This window comes from Chiloscyllium plagiosum, unplaced genomic scaffold (assembly GCF_037043375.1).
Source record: "Chiloscyllium plagiosum isolate Xiang-an unplaced genomic scaffold, Cpla_swu_hap1 HiC_scaffold_46, whole genome shotgun sequence".
Taxonomy (NCBI): Eukaryota; Metazoa; Chordata; class Chondrichthyes; order Orectolobiformes; family Hemiscylliidae; genus Chiloscyllium; species Chiloscyllium plagiosum.
In genome coordinates, this window is record NW_028270184.1 from 5,438,440 (window position 1) to 5,459,300 (window position 20,861).

Sequence of the window (20,861 nt, forward strand, 5' to 3'; positions counted from 1 at the left end):
TGTTAGCTTGCTCTCTCTCTCCATGGAAGCTGCCTGGTGTGCTGTGATCTCTAACATTTGTTGCTTTCTGTACCTCAAGGAAAACTGACACAGGCTTAGCAGCAGAATGCAGATGGCCCAGAGAAACAATTGCAGGCACTGTTAAAAGACTGAGCAGTGAAATGCACGGGGCTCTGATTTTAACAATCAAGCAGTGAGAGGCCACCAGCCCTTTCAACTATCATTGACAGGGCTGTTAGAAACTGGCACCAGGCAGGAACGTTAACACAGGAACTCAATGCTGAAGGATCAGGCCACCATTTTGAGTTGGGGTCACTAATTGCAAGGCTGTGCCCGCTTGATTTCAGCAGTACCATTCTCACCCTTCAACTGGGAATGAAGGGCGTTCAAACAGCCGATGTTCACTGGCCGGCTGCTACACACAGATTCAGCCGAGTCAGGTGGGGAACAGCTACTGTGCTCAATAACATGTTCAGTAGCGTTGACATCGGTCACACAGCAAGGCCAGATTATCGCCTTACCACCACTGGTGGCCTTGCCTTCAGCAGCCCGGAGGCCTGAAGGCTCTGGAGATCTCTCCCTGAAGCCCTCTGCCCCTCACCAGTGCTCCTTCAAGACACTCCTGAAAACCCTCTGCTCTCCTACTTCTTCTGCAGCCCAATGGCAAATTGTTTGATTACACTCCATGCAGTGTGGCAGGATTTTTACTGCATTAAAAAGGTACTTTATATAAATGCAGGGGGTTACAGCCAAGTTCTCCTGCAGCACTGAACTCATTCAGTGGGGCTGAAAAGGGGTTAATGCAAACTAGCTATCTTCAAACCTCTTGGGTAGATGAGCAAAGGGATCCTTTGTTTTGGGCTGGGAAGCGAGGGCCTCATCACAGGCATCCTGCTCCTCCTCTGGGGCTGGCTCCTCCTTTTTCTCCTTCCTCTTCTCCTTCTTCTCTTGTGGCTTGGGTTCTTTCGGTTCCTTCGGTGCCTTCTCCTTCTTGGGCTGCAGTTCGGCAAACTTCTTGGCTGCCCGGAAAGGAAAGAGCCAGGGTTAACCACGCCTCTACCACCGCACTTAGACCGGGCACAGACCACACCGAAGGCTGTGCCGTTCCCTCGCTCTGTCGCGCACACAGCTGCTGGGATACCTTAAACCTAACAGATGGTAGGTAGCTAGCTCCCAAATGTCCCTGTGTGGTGAAGCTGCAGATCAATACAACGCCTCAGGGAAATCCCTGCCTACAAAAAGGGTAATTTTAGTTCTGCAAACTGACCTCAAAAAGCTCCCTCTACACTGCCTCATCAAACTATCTCAGGACAAGTTCTTAACATGTTATCCGACACAGAAACAGTTACAATTGTTCAAAAGAATGAAATCTATAGCCCAAACACAGACTATTTCACTCAACAGCTCCATGATGGCGTCACCCCACAATTACCTTCTTCCACATCTTATTAGTGTTCGCACCCCATCAACATTCTGTTCACCCAGCTTTCCCTTGAGAGCATCGGTACTATGTGCCCCAATGACATCCTGTTGCAGAATCCTACATTCCCAGCAAAGAGCTTTCTCCCGAATTCCCAATGGACTGTTCCCTAGCAGGCGCCCTAGTTCCCATCAAACACTCCCAGGACAGGGACAGCACGGGGTTAGACACAGAGCAAAGCTCCCTCTACACTGTCCCCCATCAAACACTCCCCAGGACAGGGACAGCATGGGGTTAGACACGGAGCAAAGCTCCCTCTACACTGTCCCCCATCAAACACTCCCCAGGACAGGGACAGCACGGGGTTAGATACAGAGTAAAGCTCTCTCTACACTGTCCCCAGATACGTTCAGGAAAGGGACAGCATGGGCTAAGATACAGAGTAAAGCTCTCTCAACACTGCCTCATCTAAAACTATCTCAGGGCAAGAGGTTGAATCTCAGATGTACAATTAATGAGGATTTTTTGTGGATTCAGCATATCAACACTTACCGTCAAATTGTGCCATTTTATCGCACAACTTCACTTCCCCCAGGACAGCTTTGAACTGAGGCTGGTTAATGCAGGTAATGAACCATCGGTTCATATTGGTGTAGGGCTGCCGGAAAGAGGGGTCCAGAACCTACACCGAGAGAGAGAGAAAAACCAGAATCAGATGGAGAAATTCCATCAAAAGCAAGCATTTACTTTCCCCTCAGAACTGGCACTGCAGATTGACAGAATAAGACTCAGGTGCTACAGTATCACTTTGCTATTTGGAAGCCAGGCTACCTGAGGGGTTGGGGAATAACAGGCTGATAGCAGCCTTCGACAGGACTGTCTCCACTGCTCAGCTGTTCTGATGAAAGATCATCGATCTGACATACTGGCAGGGTTTCCACTCCCCAGTGCAGCCTGCCCTGATGATTGTCAACATTTTCTGCTTTTGCAGGACTTGGCTTAAGCAGCAACCTTCCCAGCTAATCCCAGACAGCTATTGCAGAGCCAGGTAAACAGGAGCGACTGCTCATGTCTCATGAGCTCTCAGCCAGTGTTCACACTTCTCCCTGATGCAACCACTTTCATGTGGAAAAACACCAACCAGCAATGTGCACAGATACAGATCCAAAACATGGCTACTTAGATGCACTGATTTTAAACCATGGAAGGTTGGGAGAGGATGGAGAACTGTCTGTTTCTCATGGGTGTTGCAGGATTTCTAATTCACATCTAAATCTGGTGGATAAGCAGGATTTCTGTTTCACGCCTCATCCAAAGGGCAGCACCTCTGACAGTGCAGCACTCCGGCAGGTGCAGACGTGCAAACTACAGCTAAGGGTAAAAAGACCCTCTTGGGCGTTATCTACAGGCCCCCAAACAGTAGTCTGGATGTTGGATGGAAGTTGAATCAGGAGCTGAAATTGACCTGTCGCAAAGATGTTACTACAGTTGTTATGGGGGATTTCAACATGCAGGTAGACTGGGAGAGTCAGGATGGTATTGGACCTCAAGAAAGAGACTTTGTGGAGTGCCTCCGAGATGGATTCTTAGAACAGCTGGTGCTGGAGAAGGCAGTTCTGGATCTGGTATTGTGCAACGAACCAGAATTGATCAGGGACCGCGAAGTGAAGGAGCCATTGGGAAGTAGTGACCATAAAACAATAAGCTTCAATCTGCAATTTGAGAGGGAGAGGGTACAGTCGGAAGTGACAATAGTTCCGTTGAATAAAAGGAACTATGGAGCTATGAGGGAGGAGCTGGCCAAAGTTCAATGGTGCAATACCTTAGCAGGGATGACCGTGGAGGAACAATGGCAGATATTTCTATGTATAATGCAGAAGATGCAGGATCAGTTCATTCCAAAAAGGAAGATAGATCCTAGGAGGCATGGGTGGCCGTGGCTGACGAGGGAAGTTAAGAAACATACAATGTTAAAAGAGAAAAAGTATAACATAGTAAAGATAAGTGAGAAAACGGAGGACTGGGAAGCTTTTAAACAACAACAGAGGATTACTGAGAAGGAAATACGCAGAGTTCAAAATGAGGTACGAAATTAAATTGGCCAAAAATATAAAGGAGGGTAGTTTTGTTTAGGTATGTGAAAGGCAAAAAAATGGTTAAGACTAAAATTGGGCCCTTGAAGACAGAAACAGGGGAATATATTACGGGGCTGAAAATGTGTTGCTGGAAAAGCGCAGGTCAGGCAGCATCCAAGGAGCAGGAGAAACGTCGATTTTCCAGCAACATATTTTCAGCTCTGATCTCCAGCACCCGCAGTCCTCACTTTCTCCTAATATATTACGGGGAACAAAGAAATGGCAGAAGAATTGAATTGGTACTTCTGAGCTGTGTTCACTGGGGAAGACACAAGCAAGCTCCCTGAGGTAACAGTGGCTGAAGGACCTGAACTGAAGGAAATTTATATTTGCCAGGAATTGGTGTTGGAGAGACTGTTAGGTCTGAAGGTTGATAAGTCCCCGGGGCCTGATGGTCTACATCCCAGGGTACTGAAGGAGGTGGCTCGAGAAATCGTGGATGCGTTGGTGATTATTTTCCAGATTTCGATAGATTTGGGATCAGTTCCTGCGGATTGGAGGGTGGCTAATGTTGTACCACTTTTTAAGAAAGGTGGGAGAGAGAAAGCAGGAAATTATAGACCAGTTAGTCTGACCTCAGTGGTGGGAAAGATGCTGGAGTCTATTATAAAGGATGAAATTACGACACATCTGGAACGTAGTAACAAGATAGGTCAGAGTCAGCATGGATTTATGAAGGGGAAATCATGCTTGACTAATCTTCTGGAATTTTTTGAGGATGTAACTCTGAAGATGGACGAGGGAGATCCAGTAGATGTAGTGTACCTGGACTTTCAGAAAGCTTTTGATAAAGTCCCACATAGGAGGTTAGTGAGCAAAATTAGGGCGCATGGTATTGGGGCAAAGTACTAACTTGGATTGAAAGTTGGTTGGCTGACAGGAAACAAAGTAGTGATAAACGGCTCCATTTCAGAATGGCAGGCAGTGCCCAGTGGGGTACCGCAGGGATCAGTGCCGGGACTGCAGCTTTTTACAATATATATTAATGATATAGAAAATGGTATGAATAATAACATTAGCAAATTTGCTGATGATACTAAGCTGGGTGGCAGGGTGAAACATGAGGAGGATGTTAGGAGATTACAGGGTGACCTGGACATGTTAGCTGAGTGGTCAGATGCAGTTTAATGTGGATAAATGTATGGTTATCCATTTTGGTGGCAAGAACAGGAAGGCAGATTACTACCTAAATGGAATCAATTTAGGTAAAGGGGCAGTACAAAGAGATCTGGGTGTTCTTGTACACCAGTCAATGAAGGTAAGCATGCAGGTACAGCAGATAGTGAAGGCGGCTAATAGCATGCTGGCCTTCATAACAAGAGGGATTGAGTATAGAAGCAATAGAGGTTCTTCTGCAGCTGCACAGGGCCCTGGTGAGACCACACCTGGAGTACTGTGTGCAGTTCTGGTCTCCAAATTTGAGGAAAGACATTCTGGCTATTGAGGGAGTGCAGCGTAGGTTCACGAGGTCAATTCCTGGAATGGTGGGACTACCTTTCCCTGAAAGACTGGAGGGGATCTGATTGAGACATATAAGATTCTTAAAGGATTGGACACTCTGGAGGCAAGAAACATGTTTGCGCTGATGGCTGAGTGCCGAACCAGAGGAGCTGAAAATGTGTTGCTGGAAAAGCGCAGCAGGTCAAGCAGCATCCAAGGAGCATGAGCCCTTCTTCAGGAAGGGCTCCTGAAGAAGGGCTTATGCCCGAAACGCCGATTCTCCTGCTCCTTGGATGCTGCCTGACCTGCTGCGCTTTTCCAGCAACACATTTTCAGCTCTGATCTCCAGCATCTGCAGTCCTCACTTTCTCCTCCAAACCAGAGGACACAGCTTAAAAATAAAGGGTAGACCATTTAGGACATAGATGAGGAGAAACTTCTTCACCAGAGAGTGGTGGCTGTGTGGAATGCTCTCCCCCAGAGGGCAGTGGAGGCCCAGTCTCTGGATTCATTTAAGAAAGAGTTGGATAGAGCTCTCAAGGATTGTGGAATCAAGGGTTATGGAGATAAGGCAGGAACAGGATACTGATTAAGGATGATCAGCCATGATCATATTGAATGGTGGCGCAGGCTCGAAGGGCAGAATGGCCCACTCCTGCACCTATTGTCTATTGTCACGACCGAGACTGGGAGCCCACTACAGAGGCCAGCACACAGCAAATGCAAGCCCCAGATTAACCCCGACCCCTCCAGTGCTGGCACACTACCTGTTTATAGAGCCAGAGGAGGGAACAGACCACCGTGATGTCAGCCAGGGTGACCCGCTCGCCCACCAGGAAGGTACGGGTCTTCAGGAACTCGTTTAGAATACTGAGCACTTTCTTCACCTCCTCCTTGGCGTGTTCGGTGGCCTGTAAGACAACAGTCACCAAATAAAACACAGCAGCTGTACATCCAAGATCCCACAATATTCAGAGATGGTGCCTTGACTCAGGAATTCCCCCATCCCAGGCAGCTCCTGGGCACTGTTTTAGAAACTGCCCCTATCCTCTACTGCTGAGAGTACTGACTGAGGTCACGATAATTTATACTTTTTGTGGGCTTCTTGAGAGGTTCCCCCCCCCCCCACCCCCCCCCAGGAGCTCTTTTTAATCTAGAATGATGCCACGATGTATGGATGGCACAGTGGCTCAGTGGTTAGCACTGCAGCCTAGGGACACTGGTTCGATTCCACCCTGGGGCCACTGCCTGCGTGGTGTTTGTACATTCTTCTAGTGACTGTACGGGTTTCCTCCAGGTGCTCCGGTTTCTTCCAACAGTCCAAAGACGTGCTGGTTAGGTAGACTGCTTACAGTGTTGAGGCTAGGTGGATTAGCTATGGGAAATGCAGGATTACAGGGATGGGGTAGGGAGTGCATCTGGGTGAGATGCTCTTCATGGTCTCGATGGGCTGCTTGGCCTGCTTCCACACTGTTGGGATACTATGATCGTAGCATTACCTCCTGCATTTTAAAATTTTCTTCTTTAGAATACTAAGGTAACACAAACACCAAAGATTTTATACAGGCCTACATTACACATCGCAGCCTGGAATCCAAAATAAAACTTGCTAATGTATTTATATCTCTAAAATGCATGAACCCACCCCACTCCCCAGATACAGAGAAACCTAGACTATCTGAAGCACAGGGAGGGGGGTGTGGATTTTTTTTTGTTTGGTTAATTGAATTCCAGATAATAGTTAGCCAAGCATTGTGATCCAGTTCAGATACTCTGCAATACAGTTAATCGAGTTTCCTCTGTAGCTCCCTGCCACTTCCTTGGCAGCTGTGCGATCCACTGTGCTGTTCCTATTCTCCCATATACCTTCACATCAAGAGACTCACCACAGGACATTCAATGATATGTTAAAAGTGATCAGTTTTCTTTCAAAACCGAAAGAACTGCAGATGCTGTCAGTCAGAAACAAAAACTGGAAAAGTTGCTGGAAAAGCTCGACAGGTCTGACAGAACCTGCAAAGAGAAATCAGGGTTAACATTTAGCAATCAGTGAACCTTCCTCAGAACGGGGCAACTGAATTCCGGGAAAGGATCCCGGAATGTTAACTCTGATTTCTCTCCCACAAGATGCTGCCAGATCTGCAGAGCTTTTCCAGCAACTTCTACCTTAGTTTCAGCTTCCTTTCAAACTTGACAAACACAATTTACACAACCAAAATCGATCATGAAAGCAAACGCAAAGACGACCAGATTTTAAGCTGTAATAAAGCAGTTTTCAAAGTGAGTTTAAGAGCTTGAGCCACGAATCCAAGTTTCCGCCCACACTCGTCCAACATCAGGAGAGCTTCTCCAACACGTTGTTTGTATACAAAGGAAGCAGATTTGTTCCAGTCATGAAGCAGGGTGCAGCTGAAGATGGAGAACGTGAGAGATTATAGCCTGAACGTTCGAAGCCAAATCTTCGAGCTCACTCATATTTGCGTGAGAGAAGGTGGTGGCAAATTAAACAACCTGAGAGATGGGGGGCCAAAACCAAAGTGGTATTATCTGGAAAGATGGCAGGTTAGGTGAAACCTGGGCTTAGTCAATCACCCAACTGAACTGACTGAAACCTAGGTTCAGCTCTGAGAAGTTCAAGCAGGACCCATGCTGGCTCCCCGGAAACTGCTCAGATCCCTCAGGTTCAGCTGCAGCACCAGACCCAAAGCAGTGCCTCCAATTACAGAGCCTTGCCTCAAAGAACAGGTCCTTGACCAAGGAGCTGGAGTGTGACCCGGATCAGAAATTGGAGGCAAGAATAGAAGTCGCTGGAGAAACTCAGCAGGTCGGACATCATCTGTGCCGAGAGAAACAGTGTTAACGCCTCGGGTCTTGTGACCCAGCTTCAGAACTATTAGTGGCCAGACAAAGATGGCATATATGCTGAAGACAAGGGCTGCCAGGAATAGGAATGAAAGTGGCAGGGGGACATGGAGCCACAAGGAGAGAAAGACATTCAGGCAGGCATGTAGATGGATAATGATAAGCCACAGAGAGAAAGAAAAGCTGCTAATGGGCTGTGTTGAAAGCAACCCATGTCACAAAAGGGCCTGGGGGGAGGACAGGACATAGGAGATGCAGCCGAGCCCCGAAAATTCCTGAACTCAATGCCGAGTGCTGAAGGCTGCAGGATACCCAAGAGCAAAATGAGATGCTCTTCCAGCTTGCTGTGAGCCTCGTTGGAGCACCACAGCTGTCCTGAGAACACAGTGGTTATGCTGAAGTGGTAGGCAACCAGGAGCTTGGGATCATTCATGCAGACAGAACAGAGGTGTTCCTCAAAGTGGTTGCAGAGCGTCTGTGCTTTATCTTCCTCATGTGGAGGGGACAGCGTTGGTGATTAGAGCTCGAGAGTGGGAGACAGGATCTGTGATTGGAGGAGCTTGAGGGGGAGACAGGGGAAGGGTCGGGGGAGAGAGGATCAGTGAATTGAGGTACTGCCTCCCGATTTTCCCCTGACTGGCCATCCCTCCAATTATTTTTACAGGACATTTTGCAACCAAGAGTGGATTTGCCCAAGTGCATCTTGATTGTTGGTGCTAAACCCACAGAGAGATGTGGCACTTGCTGAAATCTCAGCTAAGTAGCCATCACTCCAGAGTCCAGACCATAGGAGGCTGCTGGTCACACCTGAATTTGTCTGATTTCTCACCAGCTCAGGGATCATGAAGCCAGACACATGCCTGCATGCAGTGAGCAGGGATCTGGGGGCCGCGGCTGAACAGACAGCTGCCACCCTTCATGTGGAACCTGACCGTTTGCTGGTGAGGGCCGAGCTCCGGGATTTCACTCACCTGTTTGTTGTATTGCATGATTCCAAGCGTAGGGAAGACCCATGTGCTGGCTGGGGGGATGATGTCACTGTCTGCAAAGCTAACCCACTGGAGAACCTGGGCTGCTTCTTCCTTCGTCACCCCTCGGAGGGCATCGTTCGCAACTGAGGTGGGGGAATGGAAACAGTCAGTGGTTCCCAAAGTTGGGAATTACTAACACGTACTTACACTTAAAGCAACACCCTCCACGCAACCGCCTCCAAACCCCTATCTTCTTCATTCCTGCCCATGGCCCTATCCTTGTAGTCATTTCTCGCTATTCAGATTTCCCCTTAAACATATTGACACAATTCACCTCAACCATTCCCTGTAAGAGCATCTTCCACATTCTCTCCACACATTTCTCCTGAATTCTCAATCTGAATGTTCAGTTCTAAGATGGAGTTATTCTTTAATAATTAACTATCTAGATTTGAATGAGCAAATGGGGAACTAAATTATATCCCATTTGATTACACTTAGTTTTGAAAGCACCTTCTTTAGAAGGAACAGTGCAGATTATAAGACAGATGACATGTTTATGATTGGCAATGGCTTAGGTTAACAGAAACACAGGAACAAGAAAAACACTTCCACTCAAGGACACCACTCACTTTAAAATGGTTTACTTCTTTAACAAAAAGCAGCATACTGGTTAGGGTGGATTGGCCATGCTAAATTGTCCCATAGTGTCCAGGGATGTGCAGGTTAGGGTGGATTGGCCGTGCTAAATTGTCCCATAGTGCCCAGGGATGTGCAGGTTAGGGTGGATTGGCCATGCTAAATTGCCCCATAGTGCCCAGGGATGTGCGGGTTAGGGTGGATTGGCCGTGCTAAATTCTCAATGCCCAGGGATGTGCAGGTTAGGGTGGATTGGCCGTGCTAAATTGTCCCATAGTGCCCAGGGATGTGCAGGTTAGGGTGGATTGGCCGTGCTAAATTGTCCCATAGTGCCCAGGGATGTGCAGGTTAGGGTGGATTGGCCATGCTAAATTGCCCCATAGTGCCCAGGGATGTGCGGGTTAGGGTGGATTGGCCGTGCTAAATTCTCATAATGCCCAGGGATGTGCAGGTTAGGGTGGATTGGCCGTGCTAAGTTGTCGCATAGTGCCCAAGGATGTGCAGGTTAGGGTGGATTGGCCGTGCTAAATTGCCCCATAGTGTCCAGGGATGTGCAGGTTAGGGCGGATTGGCCGTGCTAAGTTGTCGCATAGTGCCCAGGGATGTGCAGGTGGATTGGCCGTGCTATATTGTCCCACAGTGTTCAGGGATGTGCAGGTTAGGGTGGGTTGGCCGTGGGAAATTGTCCCATAGTGCCCAGGGATGTCCAGGTTAGGGTGGATTGACCGTGCTAAATTGCCCATAGTGTTCAGGGATGTGTAGATTGGATGTATTAGCCTGGGATAAACAGGGGCTGAGTCTGGGTGGGTTACTCTTCAGAGGATCGATGTGGACTTGTGCCTGTTTCCACTCTGTAGGGAGTCTAAAACATGCAACATGTTTATTTTGAGCTTGATTTGGTTTTAGATATTGACAGTTGTTGTGGAGTCACACAGGGTTTATTTAAATATAACATATCAATAGGCTTTGGAGAACACGCAACGGGGGCGGACCGTAGCAAGTGACTGGCTTATCTAAGAACGAATCAGGAGACAATACAAAGAGACACTGTGATTTGCTACTAAAGGAACCAACCAGTTACAGACAAACATCACACCAGCCAATCCACAATTGGTAGTCAACTTCTCAAGCCTGAATAAGCCAATCAGAATTCAGGTTGTCTCAGCATGGTCCAAGCAGGGAGGCGAGGGAGGGATGGACTGGCTAGCACAGGCTAACACCTGGTGACTCAATGCATAAGGAAGGAGATGGATCTAAACCCATAAGGTCGACCAGTTCAGCGTGGTGTGCATGTACTGCCTCTCCTGTTACCATATTTCAGAACGGAACCCCACTTTTGGAGGGTTCCTTGTTTCAGACATTGACGTCCATTCCCCTTGAGAGGTGCAGCGGACTCTGCATCCATCACCACCTGTGCTGAAACATTTCAACAACGTATACCATGCAGAGGCCCGTTTTCCTGACCTGTCTTCCTGGTTATTTTCCACTGATGCCTCCTTTAGGCTTCTGAACCAGAGGAGACAAGCTCGATTGTAAAACAGAAAAACACCAATTTAAAATCAACGAATTCAAATACAGGGCCAGGGACCAGGAAGCTGCCGCGAACGTACGTTTCCCACTGAAATCAATGGGTTCGGGCTTGAGGTAGGACTTGGAACAGAACCTCTGTAGGTATTTTGAGCCGGGGAGGGGGGAGAAGAGGAGGAGGACTACTGTAAATAGTTGTGATCTGAGATGCATTGCCTGATAAAATGACGGTTACTGATTCAGTCGGAACTTGCAAAGGTCTGGATGGGGAAAACGTGCGGGGGAAGGAGACAGGACTGACTGGAGAGCACTATCTCTACGGACTTACTCTCACAGTTAACCCACTTCAACATCTCCAATGTCACCTTACCATAGTAAGCGATGGCATTGCTCTCGAAGATGCAGAATCCATCATCACCTTCAAAAGCTGGAACCTGGAACAGAGGGCAACGACAGACTGAACAACGTAAGGAGCAGTTAGTGGCGCTAGGTCAGGATGCTAACACCAGGCAGAAACGCTTTCTTCTCACCCCCCCCCCACCTCCGCTCCAAACAAGGCCCTGTCATTTATGAGGAGCATCAGCTCGGACAGCAGCCATACTGCAATCTCTTCATCCCACACAACTTTCTGAGTGGATTGTCCAGTTTATCATTCAGCCATGAAACCAAATTCAGGAATAGGAAGTGAGGAGAGTGGAACTTAGGTAGAAGGTCAGTCACGATAGAATCAGAGATTTACAGCATGGAAAGAGGCCCTTTGGTTTTTTCATCAAGTACCTATCTACTCTAGTCCCATTTCTCAAAACTTAACCTGTAAGTCTACATGCTATGGTATTGTGGTATTCACCCAAATGGCCACCATGGGATGTGATGATTCCAGCAATTACCACCTTTTCAGACAGAGTTCCAAACACCTACCGCACTCTGGGGGATAAAAAAACTCTTAAATCAATTCCCACTGACACTGAGCCCACTAAGAGAGAAGGTTTCTTTCAACTACATCTCAAACAAGCCAAACTATCTAGTCGCTCTTCAGAGCTGAAAAGATCCACGTAGGTAACATTCTGGTGAATCATCTCTGCACCTTCCTATAGCAATGTGGTCAGAATTAGATGCAGTACTCCAGCCTAACCAATGTCTTATACAGATCCATCATAACCACCCTGCTCCTGTATTCAATGCATTCTTAACCACTTACATTTCCTACAGTGCTCCCATTCATCGTGTACTCTCAGTGTGTTAGTCCTTCCAAAAAGCACTACCTCACACCTCTCCCTGATTAAATTCTATTCACCAATGTTCATCTGACCAGCCTGTATACATCGTCCCACAGACTAAAACTTTCTTCCTCACTATCCAACCCAGGCCACTGGTGAACTTACTGCGCAAACATCCTACATACATTCATGTCTCGATCATTGATGCATACAGCAAACAGCAATGGGACCAAGACTGAACACCTACAGTAGGAGAGTGGACACAGGCTTCCAATCACAAGAATAACCTCTGACCATCACCCCCTGCCTACGGCCACTAAGCCAACTCTGGATCCAACTTTCCCAACTGACTTGAATCCTACAGGCTCTTACTGTGTGATCAGCCTCCCATGCGACCCAGACTGTACCCAGCCACCTCAACGAGGGCTTTCAATTACTTTGCTGATAAGCCCCAAAGTTCACCTGCTGTTGATCCCAACAAGAGCACGGCACAAATTCACTGTGAACTTAACAACCAGACCACAGCAAATCCTTTCAAAGCTGCAGGTTACACACTGCACCTTCGAGAAGGTGTTAGAGTCTTCAAAGCAGCATTCTTACAAAGAACTTGACAAGTCACATAAGGATATTCGATGGGTGACTGATAACTGGGTGAAAGGTTGGCATTGCTGAATGGATCAATTTCTAAGAGTTCTAGCAACTCAAAACCAGGCATCCACAAAGTGCCATGGGCAATAACTGCATGGCTCATCACAACCTCTACTCTACCATGACCACTACGCTGAGAAATCAGCTCAAAGAAGAGTATAGGAGGGCATTCTCAGAGCAGCACCTAAAAGGGAGGTGTCAACGTAGGACCACTTGCGTGATCAGTGGAAGCAGCACACCATCAAAAGAGCCAAGTGATCCCACAATTAATGAATCAATTCTAAGCTCTACACTTGTTCGTCCTGGGATCACCCAGGAGAGCAGATGGGGACTGCACCCAGTTTAACTGTAAGACTGCATCACCAACAGTGTGGCATTCTCTCAAATAAAAGCAATATATTGCCAGATGCTGGAAATCTGAAACAAAAACAGAAAATGTTGGAGGAACTCAACTGCTCTGGCAGCATCTGTGGAGAGTGAAACTGAGTCCAAGATGACTCTTTGAGAAGTGCTGTGTTTCTCTCCTCCACAGATGCTGCCAGGCCTGCTGAGACTCTCTAGCATTTTGTTTTTATTTATGGCACATCCACAACACTGCGACCCAATGTGTCAGACGTGTTGATGGACTGATGTCAGTTAAACTCAGATATGGTGGCTCAGTGGTTAGCACTGCTGCCTCACAGCGTCAGGGACCCAGGTTCAATTTCAGCTTCGGGTAACCATGGGGAGTTTGCACATTCTCCCCGTGTCTGCGTGGGTTTCCTCCTACAATCCAAAGATGTGCAGGTTAGGTGAAGTGGCCATGTTAAATTGCCCATAATGTTTTTGGATGTGTAGGCTAGATGCATTAGTCAGGGGAAATGTAGAGTAATAGGGCAAGGGAGTGGGTCTGGGTGGGATACTCTTCAGAGGGTCAGTGTGGACCTGTTGGGCCAAATGGCCTGTTTCCACAATGTAGGGATTCTATTCTATACCCTGAGGTGCTTCAAGTCTGTCAGCAAATCTGGGAAACTTGGAAAAGAATCTCTCTCCCACAGTGAGGGATATCACACAACACAATCAACAAGATAGATCAACAGGAATTAGGCAATTTTAAAAATGAAATATCCTGGATAAAATGAGAGGCAGGTCAGCATCAGAACTTGAGTACAAGTCTCTCAGATTTAAACTGTCCACAATACTGCACTCTCCCAATATTACATTGGTGTGATAGCCATGAAATCGGAACTGGGCGTGAAATAGGGAAATATTTTTAGAGACCTGGAAGATGTTTTCTAATCAACCTGTTTGGAAAGGTTATTACACAACTCTGGAGTAGATCAAACCTAATCTGAGCCTCCTGACTCAGATATGCGCCCTAAAAGACCCGGTCTTACAATACAAACTCTATGCAAACACCTGAAAAGGGGGCTGGGGGCAAACTGACACTGAATGGATACGGTTTACGAGAGCACCAGACCATCAAGTCCCTTGAACCTGCTCCACCACTCAATACGATCCACGCCCGATCTTCTTGTGGACACAGCTCCACCTTGCCTGCCCACTCATAACCCTGGAGTACCTTTCGGGCAAAAAGGCCGAATATATTCAAGGCTGAGATGAACACTGACCCAGACTCCATTGCTTCCTGGGGAAGAAAGTTCCAAAGCCAGAGGAAATTCCCTCACCTCCATCATAAAAAGAGCAGCCCCAAAGTGTGAAACTGTGTCCTCTTCATTCCCATTCCCGAAAGGGGAAACATCCTCTCAGCATCCCACCCCACCAAACACACCTCTCAAACTTGTGCGTCTCAACAAGATCACCTCACATTCTTTCACACTACGAGTACCACCAACCTACTGAACGTTTCTGTCAGCCCAGGAACGAGCAAAATGAATATTCGTTGAACTGCACCCAATGCAATTACATCCCTCCTTAAGAAACGAGACCAAAACTATATGGTAGACTGTAGTTTCAGGCTTGTACAGTCGCGGTAAGACTTCCACACCTATATTCCACCCCCTCGATAAAGGGCAAATGGGGGTTAAGGTTCATATTGGCCACTGAATAATGATAGAATAGACCCAATGGTACCTGCTGTACAAACCAGGGGGTTCTGACTCTGGGGGGAGTGTGCGCTGCTCAGGCTGCACACCCAGAGTCATCCATCCGCCACATTAATGACTAGGTTAAATCCACATTCGCGCTGGGACGTGAGCACCACATGTTGCTGATACCAACAGGATGTCTTGATCCAGCAGCAAGCATCAAGCATAACCCCTGTTCCTCAGCCTGGCAGAACCCGATCAGGGCAAGTGCACTTGATGTCAGACAATCTGACTCTGCACCCCAACAACCAAAGTGAGAGACCGGAATAATTCAGGATTGGTGTAGTGGCAAGGGTACATGTTAGAATCACTGAAAAATGGGGTAAAGGAGTGTAACATTAGCAAACTTCACATGTCTTCAAAACCAATACGGAGAAGGATGAGGGAGAACATATAAATGGGAACACCTCCCCTCCAAGATACACTACAATAACCCAGAAACATATCGGCTGTTCCTTCAAGATCCTGGAACTCTCTTCCTAAGATCACAAGTGTCTCGACACCACACGGACAGCAGCAGTCCATGACAGTTCACCGTTACCTTCGCCAGGGTCAATTAAGATAACAAAGAGAGTGTCAGGGACATAAAAGACGAGTTGAAGGAAAGCAATAGAGACAGACAGCCCCACCCCCTCACCCCAACAATCTCTCTGTAGCAGGGCAGAATATACCAATTCACAACAATCTTGTTACAGCTGTACAAGACATTGGAGAGGCCTTTTTTGGAGTACCACACACAGTTTGGGTCACGCTACTATAGAGAAGACATTATTAAACTAGAAAGAGTGCAGAAAAAATTTACTAAGATGCTACCTGGCTGGGAAGATTTGAATTACAAAGAGAGGCTGGATAGAGTCGAGATGGTTTTCCCTAGAGACTGAGGGGGTGACCTGAGAGAGATCAGTTGAGGTATGGATAAGGTAGATAGCCACCAGCTTTTCCCCATGACAGGGGAGTCTAAAACTAGAGGGCATGAGCTTAAGGCCATACACAAAAGGGCCTAGAGGGGCAATTTCGACAAGTACATGGATGGTACAGGATAGGTTGGAGGGATATGAACTAAACGCATGCAAATGGGACTAGATTAATTGTGAAAACTGAGCAGCATGGGCCAGCTGGGCTGAAGGGCCTGGTGTCATGCTGTAAATCTCTATGACTCTATGATCCAGAGGTGGTAGGGTTTCCTCAGTGATGGTAAAGTGACTTATTATCCATTCATGGATTGTAGTTTACTCATGCCTTCCACCAACCCCCATCCACTCTTTTCAATACATTCCTCTTTAAGAGTGAGATTTGCAGAGCTATAACTGATAGAGGGAGGGCGGAGAGCAAAAGGTGCAGAGGGACCGGGGGGTGGTGGTGTGATGGCGAGAGGCCAGATGGGGGGGAGCAAGAGTGGAAGGTGGGGAGGGTCAAAGGCGGCGAGAGCAAGGGGTGTGCTGGGTGGGGGTATGCGAAGGGGGGAGGGGAACGACAGGTGGGGAGGATCAGTGAGAAAGAGTGGGAGAATGCAAATTGGGGGGGGGGGGGGGGGGGGGGGGAGGGTCAGGGGGAAAGTGAAGGATGAGAGAAAATGAGGGAGCATGTTGCAACTGGGGTGTGTGGGTGCGGCTGGATAGCTGGGTGAGGGTGGAGGGAGGTGAAGGGGTGTGTGGGTGGGAGTGAAGGAGTGTCTGGGGGTGAGGGGGTGAAGGGGTGTGTGGGTGGGAGTGAAGGAGTGTCTGGGGGTGAAGGGGTGTGTGGGTGGGAGTGAAGGAGTGTCTGGGGGTGAAGGGGTGTGTGGGTGGAGGGGGTGAAGGGGTGTGTGGGTGGAGGGGGTGAAGGGGTGTGTGGGTGGAGGGGGGTGAAGTGAAGGGGTGTGTGGGTGAAGGGGCTGAAGTGAAGGGGTGTGTGGGTGGGGGGGGCTGAAGGGGTGTGTGGGTGGGCTGAAGAGGGTGGGGGGGGGCGAAGAGGGTGGGGGGGGGTGGCGAAGAGGGTGGGGGGGGGCGAAGAGGGTGGGGGGGGGCGAAGAGGGTGGGGGGGGGGCGAAGAGGGTGGGGGGGGGCGAAGAGGGTGGGGGGGGCGAAGAGGGTGGGGGGGGGCGAAGAGGGTGGGGGGGGGCGAAGAGGGTGGGGGGGGGCGAAGAGGGTGGGGGGGGGCGAAGAGGGTGGGGGGGGGGCGAAGAGGGTGGGGGGGGCGAAGAGGGTGGGGGGGGGCGAAGAGGGTGGGGGGGGGGCGAAGAGGGTGGGGGGGGGGCGAAGAGGGTGGGGGGGGCGAAGAGGGTGGGGGGGGCGAAGAGGGTGGGGGGGGCGAAGAGGGTGGGGGGGGGCGAAGAGGGTGGGGGGGGGCGAAGAGGGTGGGGGGGGGCGAAGAGGGTGGGGGGGGGGCGAAGAGGGTGGGGGGGGGCGAAGAGGGTGGGGGGGGGCGAAGAGGGTGGGGGGGGGCGAAGAGGGTGGGGGGGGGCGAAGAGGGTGGGGGGGGGGGCGAAGAGGGTGGGGGGGGGGCGAAGAGGGTGGGGGGGGCGAAGAGGGTGGGGGGGGGCGAAGAGGGTGGGGGGGGGCGAAGAGGGTGGGGGGGGGCGAAGAGGGTGGGGGGGGGGCGAAGAGGGTGGGGGGGGGGCGAAGAGGGTGGGGGGGGGCGAAGAGGGTGGGGGGGGGGCGAAGAGGGTGGGGGGGGGCGAAGAGGGTGGGGGGGGGCGAAGAGGGTGGGGGGGGCGAAGAGGGTGGGGGGGGCGAAGAGGGTGGGGGGGGCGAAGAGGGTGGGGGGGGGCGAAGAGGGTGGGGGGGGGGCGAAGAGGGTGGGGGGGGGGCGAAGAGGGTGGGGGGGGGGCGAAGAGGGTGGGGGGGGGGCGAAGAGGGTGGGGGGGGGGCGAAGAGGGTGGGGGGGGGGGCGAAGAGGGTGGGGGGGGGGGCGAAGAGGGTGGGGGGGGGGGCGAAGAGGGTGGGGGGGGGGGCGAAGAGGGTGGGGGGGGGGGCGAAGAGGGTGGGGGGGGGGCGAAGAGGGTGGGGGGGGGGCGAAGAGGGTGGGGGGGGGGCGAAGAGGGTGGGGGGGGGGCGAAGAGGGTGGGGGGGGCGAAGAGGGTGGGGGGGGCGAAGAGGGTGGGGGGGGGCGAAGAGGGTGGGGGGGGCGAAGAGGGTGGGGGGGGGCGAAGAGGGTGGGGGGGGGGCGAAGAGGGTGGGGGGGGGGCGAAGAGGGTGGGGGGGGGGGCGAAGAGGGTGGGGGGGGGCGAAGAGGGTGGGGGGGGCGAAGAGGGTGGGGGGGGGCGAAGAGGGTGGGGGGGGGCGAAGAGGGTGGGGGGGGGCGAAGAGGGTGGGGGGGGGCGAAGAGGGTGGGGGGGGGCGAAGAGGGTGGGGGGGGGCGAAGAGGGTGGGGGGGGGCGAAGAGGGTGGGGGGGGGCGAAGAGGGTGGGGGGGGGCGAAGAGGGTGGGGGGGGGCGAAGAGGGTGGGGGGGGGCGAAGAGGGTGGGGGGGGGCGAAGAGGGTGGGGGGGGCGAAGAGGGTGGGGGGGGGGGCGAAGAGGGTGGGGGGGGGGCGAAGAGGGTGGGGGGGGGGGGGCGAAGAAGGTGGGGGGGCGAAGAAGGTGGGGGGGCGAAGAAGGTGGGGGGGCGAAGAAGGTGGGGGTGGGGGGGGGTGAAGAGGGTGGGGGTGGGGGGGTGAAGAGGGTGGGGGTGGGGGGGTGACGAGGGTGGGGGTGGGGGGGTGACGAGGGTGGGGGTGGGGGGGTGACGAGGGGGGGGGGTGAAGGGGGTGGGGATGGTGAAGGGGTGGGGGGGTGAAGAGGGTGGGGGGGTGAAGGCGGTGGGGGGGTGAAGGCGGTGGGGGGGTGAAGGCGGTGGGGGGTGAAGGCGGTGGGGGGGTGAAGGCGGTGGGGGGGTGAAGGCGGTGGGGGGTGAAGGCGGTGGGGGGGTGAAGGCGGTGGGGGGTGAAGGCGGTGGGGGGGTGAAGGCGGTGGGGGGGTGAAGGCGGTGGGGGGGTGAAGGCGGTGGGGGGGTGAAGGCGGTGGGGGGGTGAAGGCGGTGGGGGGGTGAAGGCGGTGGGGGGGTGAAGGCGGTGGGGGGGTGAAGGCGGTGGGGGGGTGAAGGCGGTGGGGGGGTGAAGGCGGTGGGGGGGTGAAGGCGGTGGGGGGGTGAAGGCGGTGGGGGGGTGAAGGCGGTGGGGGGGTGAAGGCGGTGGGGGGGTGAAGGCGGTGGGGGGGTGAAGGCGGTGGGGGGGTGAAGGCGGTGGGGGGGTGAAGGCGGTGGGGGGTGAAGGCGGTGGGGGGGTGAAGGCGGTGGGGGGGTGAAGGCGGTGGGGGGGTGAAGGCGGTGGGGGGGTGAAGGCGGTGGGGGGGTGAAGGCGGTGGGGGGGTGAAGGCGGTGGGGGGTGAAGGCGGTGGGGGGGTGAAGGCGGTGGGGGGGTGAAGGCGGTGGGGGGGTGAAGGCGGTGGGGGGGTGAAGGCGGTGGGGGGGTGAAGGCGGTGGGGGGGTGAAGGCGGTGGGGGGGTGAAGGCGGTGGGGGGGTGAAGGCGGTGGGGGGGTGAAGGCGGTGGGGGGGTGAAGGCGGTGGGGGGGTGAAGGCGGTGGGGGGGTGAAGGCGGTGGGGGGGTGAAGGCGGTGGGGGGGTGAAGGCGGTGGGGGGGTGAAGGCGGTGGGGGGGTGAAGGCGGTGGGGGGGTGAAGGCGGTGGGGGGGTGAAGGCGGTGGGGGGGTGAAGGCGGTGGGGGGTGAAGGCGGTGGGGGGGTGAAGGCGGTGGGGGGGTGAAGGCGGTGGGGGGGTGAAGGCGGTGGGGGGGTGAAGGCGGTGGGGGGGTGAAGGCGGTGGGGGGGTGAAGGCGGTGGGGGGGTGAAGGCGGTGGGGGGGTGAAGGCGGTGGGGGGGTGAAGGCGGTGGGGGGGTGAAGGCGGTGGGGGGGTGAAGGCGGTGGGGGGGTGAAGGCGGTGGGGGGGTGAAGGCGGTGGGGGGGTGAAGGCGGTGGGGGGGTGAAGGCGGTGGGGGGGTGAAGGCGGTGGGGGGGTGAAGGCGGTGGGGGGGTGAAGGCGGTGGGGGGGTGAAGGCGGTGGGGGGTGAAGGCGGTGGGGGGGTGAAGGCGGTGGGGGGGTGAAGGCGGTGGGGGGGTGAAGGCGGTGGGGGGGTGAAGGCGGTGGGGGGGTGAAGGCGGTGGGGGGGTGAAGGCGGTGGGGGGGTGAAGGCGGTGGGGGGTGAAGGCGGTGGGGGGGTGAAGGCGGTGGGGGGGTGAAGGCGGTGGGGGGGTGAAGGCGGTGGGGGGGTGAAGGCGGTGGGGGGGTGAAGGCGGTGGGGGGGTGAAGGCGGTGGGGGGGTGAAGGCGGTGGGGGGGTGAAGGCGGTGGGGGGGTGAAGGCGGTGGGGGGGTGAAGGCGGTGGGGGGGTGAAGGCGGTGGGGGGGTGAAGGCGGTGGGGGGTGAAGGCGGTGGGGGGGTGAAGGCGGTGGGGGGGTGAAGGCGGTGGGGGGGTGAAGGCGGTGGGGGGTGAAGGCGGTGGGGGGGTGAAGGCGGTGGGGGGGGTGAAGGCGGTGGGGGGGTGAAGGCGGTGGGGGGGTGAAGGCGGTGGGGGGGTGAAGGCGGTGGGGGGGTGAAGGCGGTGGGGGGGTGAAGGCGGTGGGGGGGTGAAGGCGGTGGGGGGGTGAAGGCGGTGGGGGGGTGAAGGCGGTGGGGGGGTGAAGGCGGTGGGGGGGTGAAGGCGGTGGGGGGGTGAAGGCGGTGGGGGGGTGAAGGCGGTGGGGGGGTGAAGGCGGTGGGGGGGTGAAGGCGGTGGGGGGGTGAAGGCGGTGGGGGGGTGAAGGCGGTGGGGGGGTGAAGGCGGTGGGGGGGTGAAGGCGGTGGGGGGGTGAAGGCGGTGGGGGGGTGAAGGCGGTGGGGGGGTGAAGGCGGTGGGGGGGTGAAGGCGGTGGGGGGGTGAAGGCGGTGGGGGGGTGAAGGCGGTGGGGGGGTGAAGGCGGTGGGG

The 20,861-nt window shown here is 53.6% G+C and overlaps 2 protein-coding genes across 2 annotated transcripts in view; one reads left to right on the top strand and one right to left on the bottom strand.

Moving 5' to 3' along the window:
- The window catches only part of eef1g (eukaryotic translation elongation factor 1 gamma), a 31,676-nt gene extending 18,750 nt beyond the window's left edge, over positions 1–12,926 (bottom strand). The window contains exons 1-6 of the mRNA XM_043682619.2: positions 12,812–12,926; positions 11,365–11,451; positions 8,829–8,971; positions 5,763–5,906; positions 1,973–2,102; positions 824–1,019 (exon numbers count right to left, since the gene is read on the bottom strand). Of these exons, the coding sequence (XP_043538554.2) occupies positions 824–1,019; positions 1,973–2,102; positions 5,763–5,906; positions 8,829–8,971; positions 11,365–11,451; positions 12,812–12,926 (815 nt within the window). The remainder of the gene's footprint in view (positions 1–823; positions 1,020–1,972; positions 2,103–5,762; positions 5,907–8,828; positions 8,972–11,364; positions 11,452–12,811) is intronic.
- Positions 12,927–12,980: 54 nt separating this feature from the next.
- The window catches only part of LOC122544032 (mitogen-activated protein kinase kinase kinase 11-like), a 29,152-nt gene continuing 21,271 nt past the window's right edge, over positions 12,981–20,861 (top strand). Inside the window, exon 1 of the mRNA XM_087983592.1 lies at positions 12,981–13,113. Coding sequence (XP_087839718.1) covers positions 12,981–13,113 — 133 coding nt within the window. The remainder of the gene's footprint in view (positions 13,114–20,861) is intronic.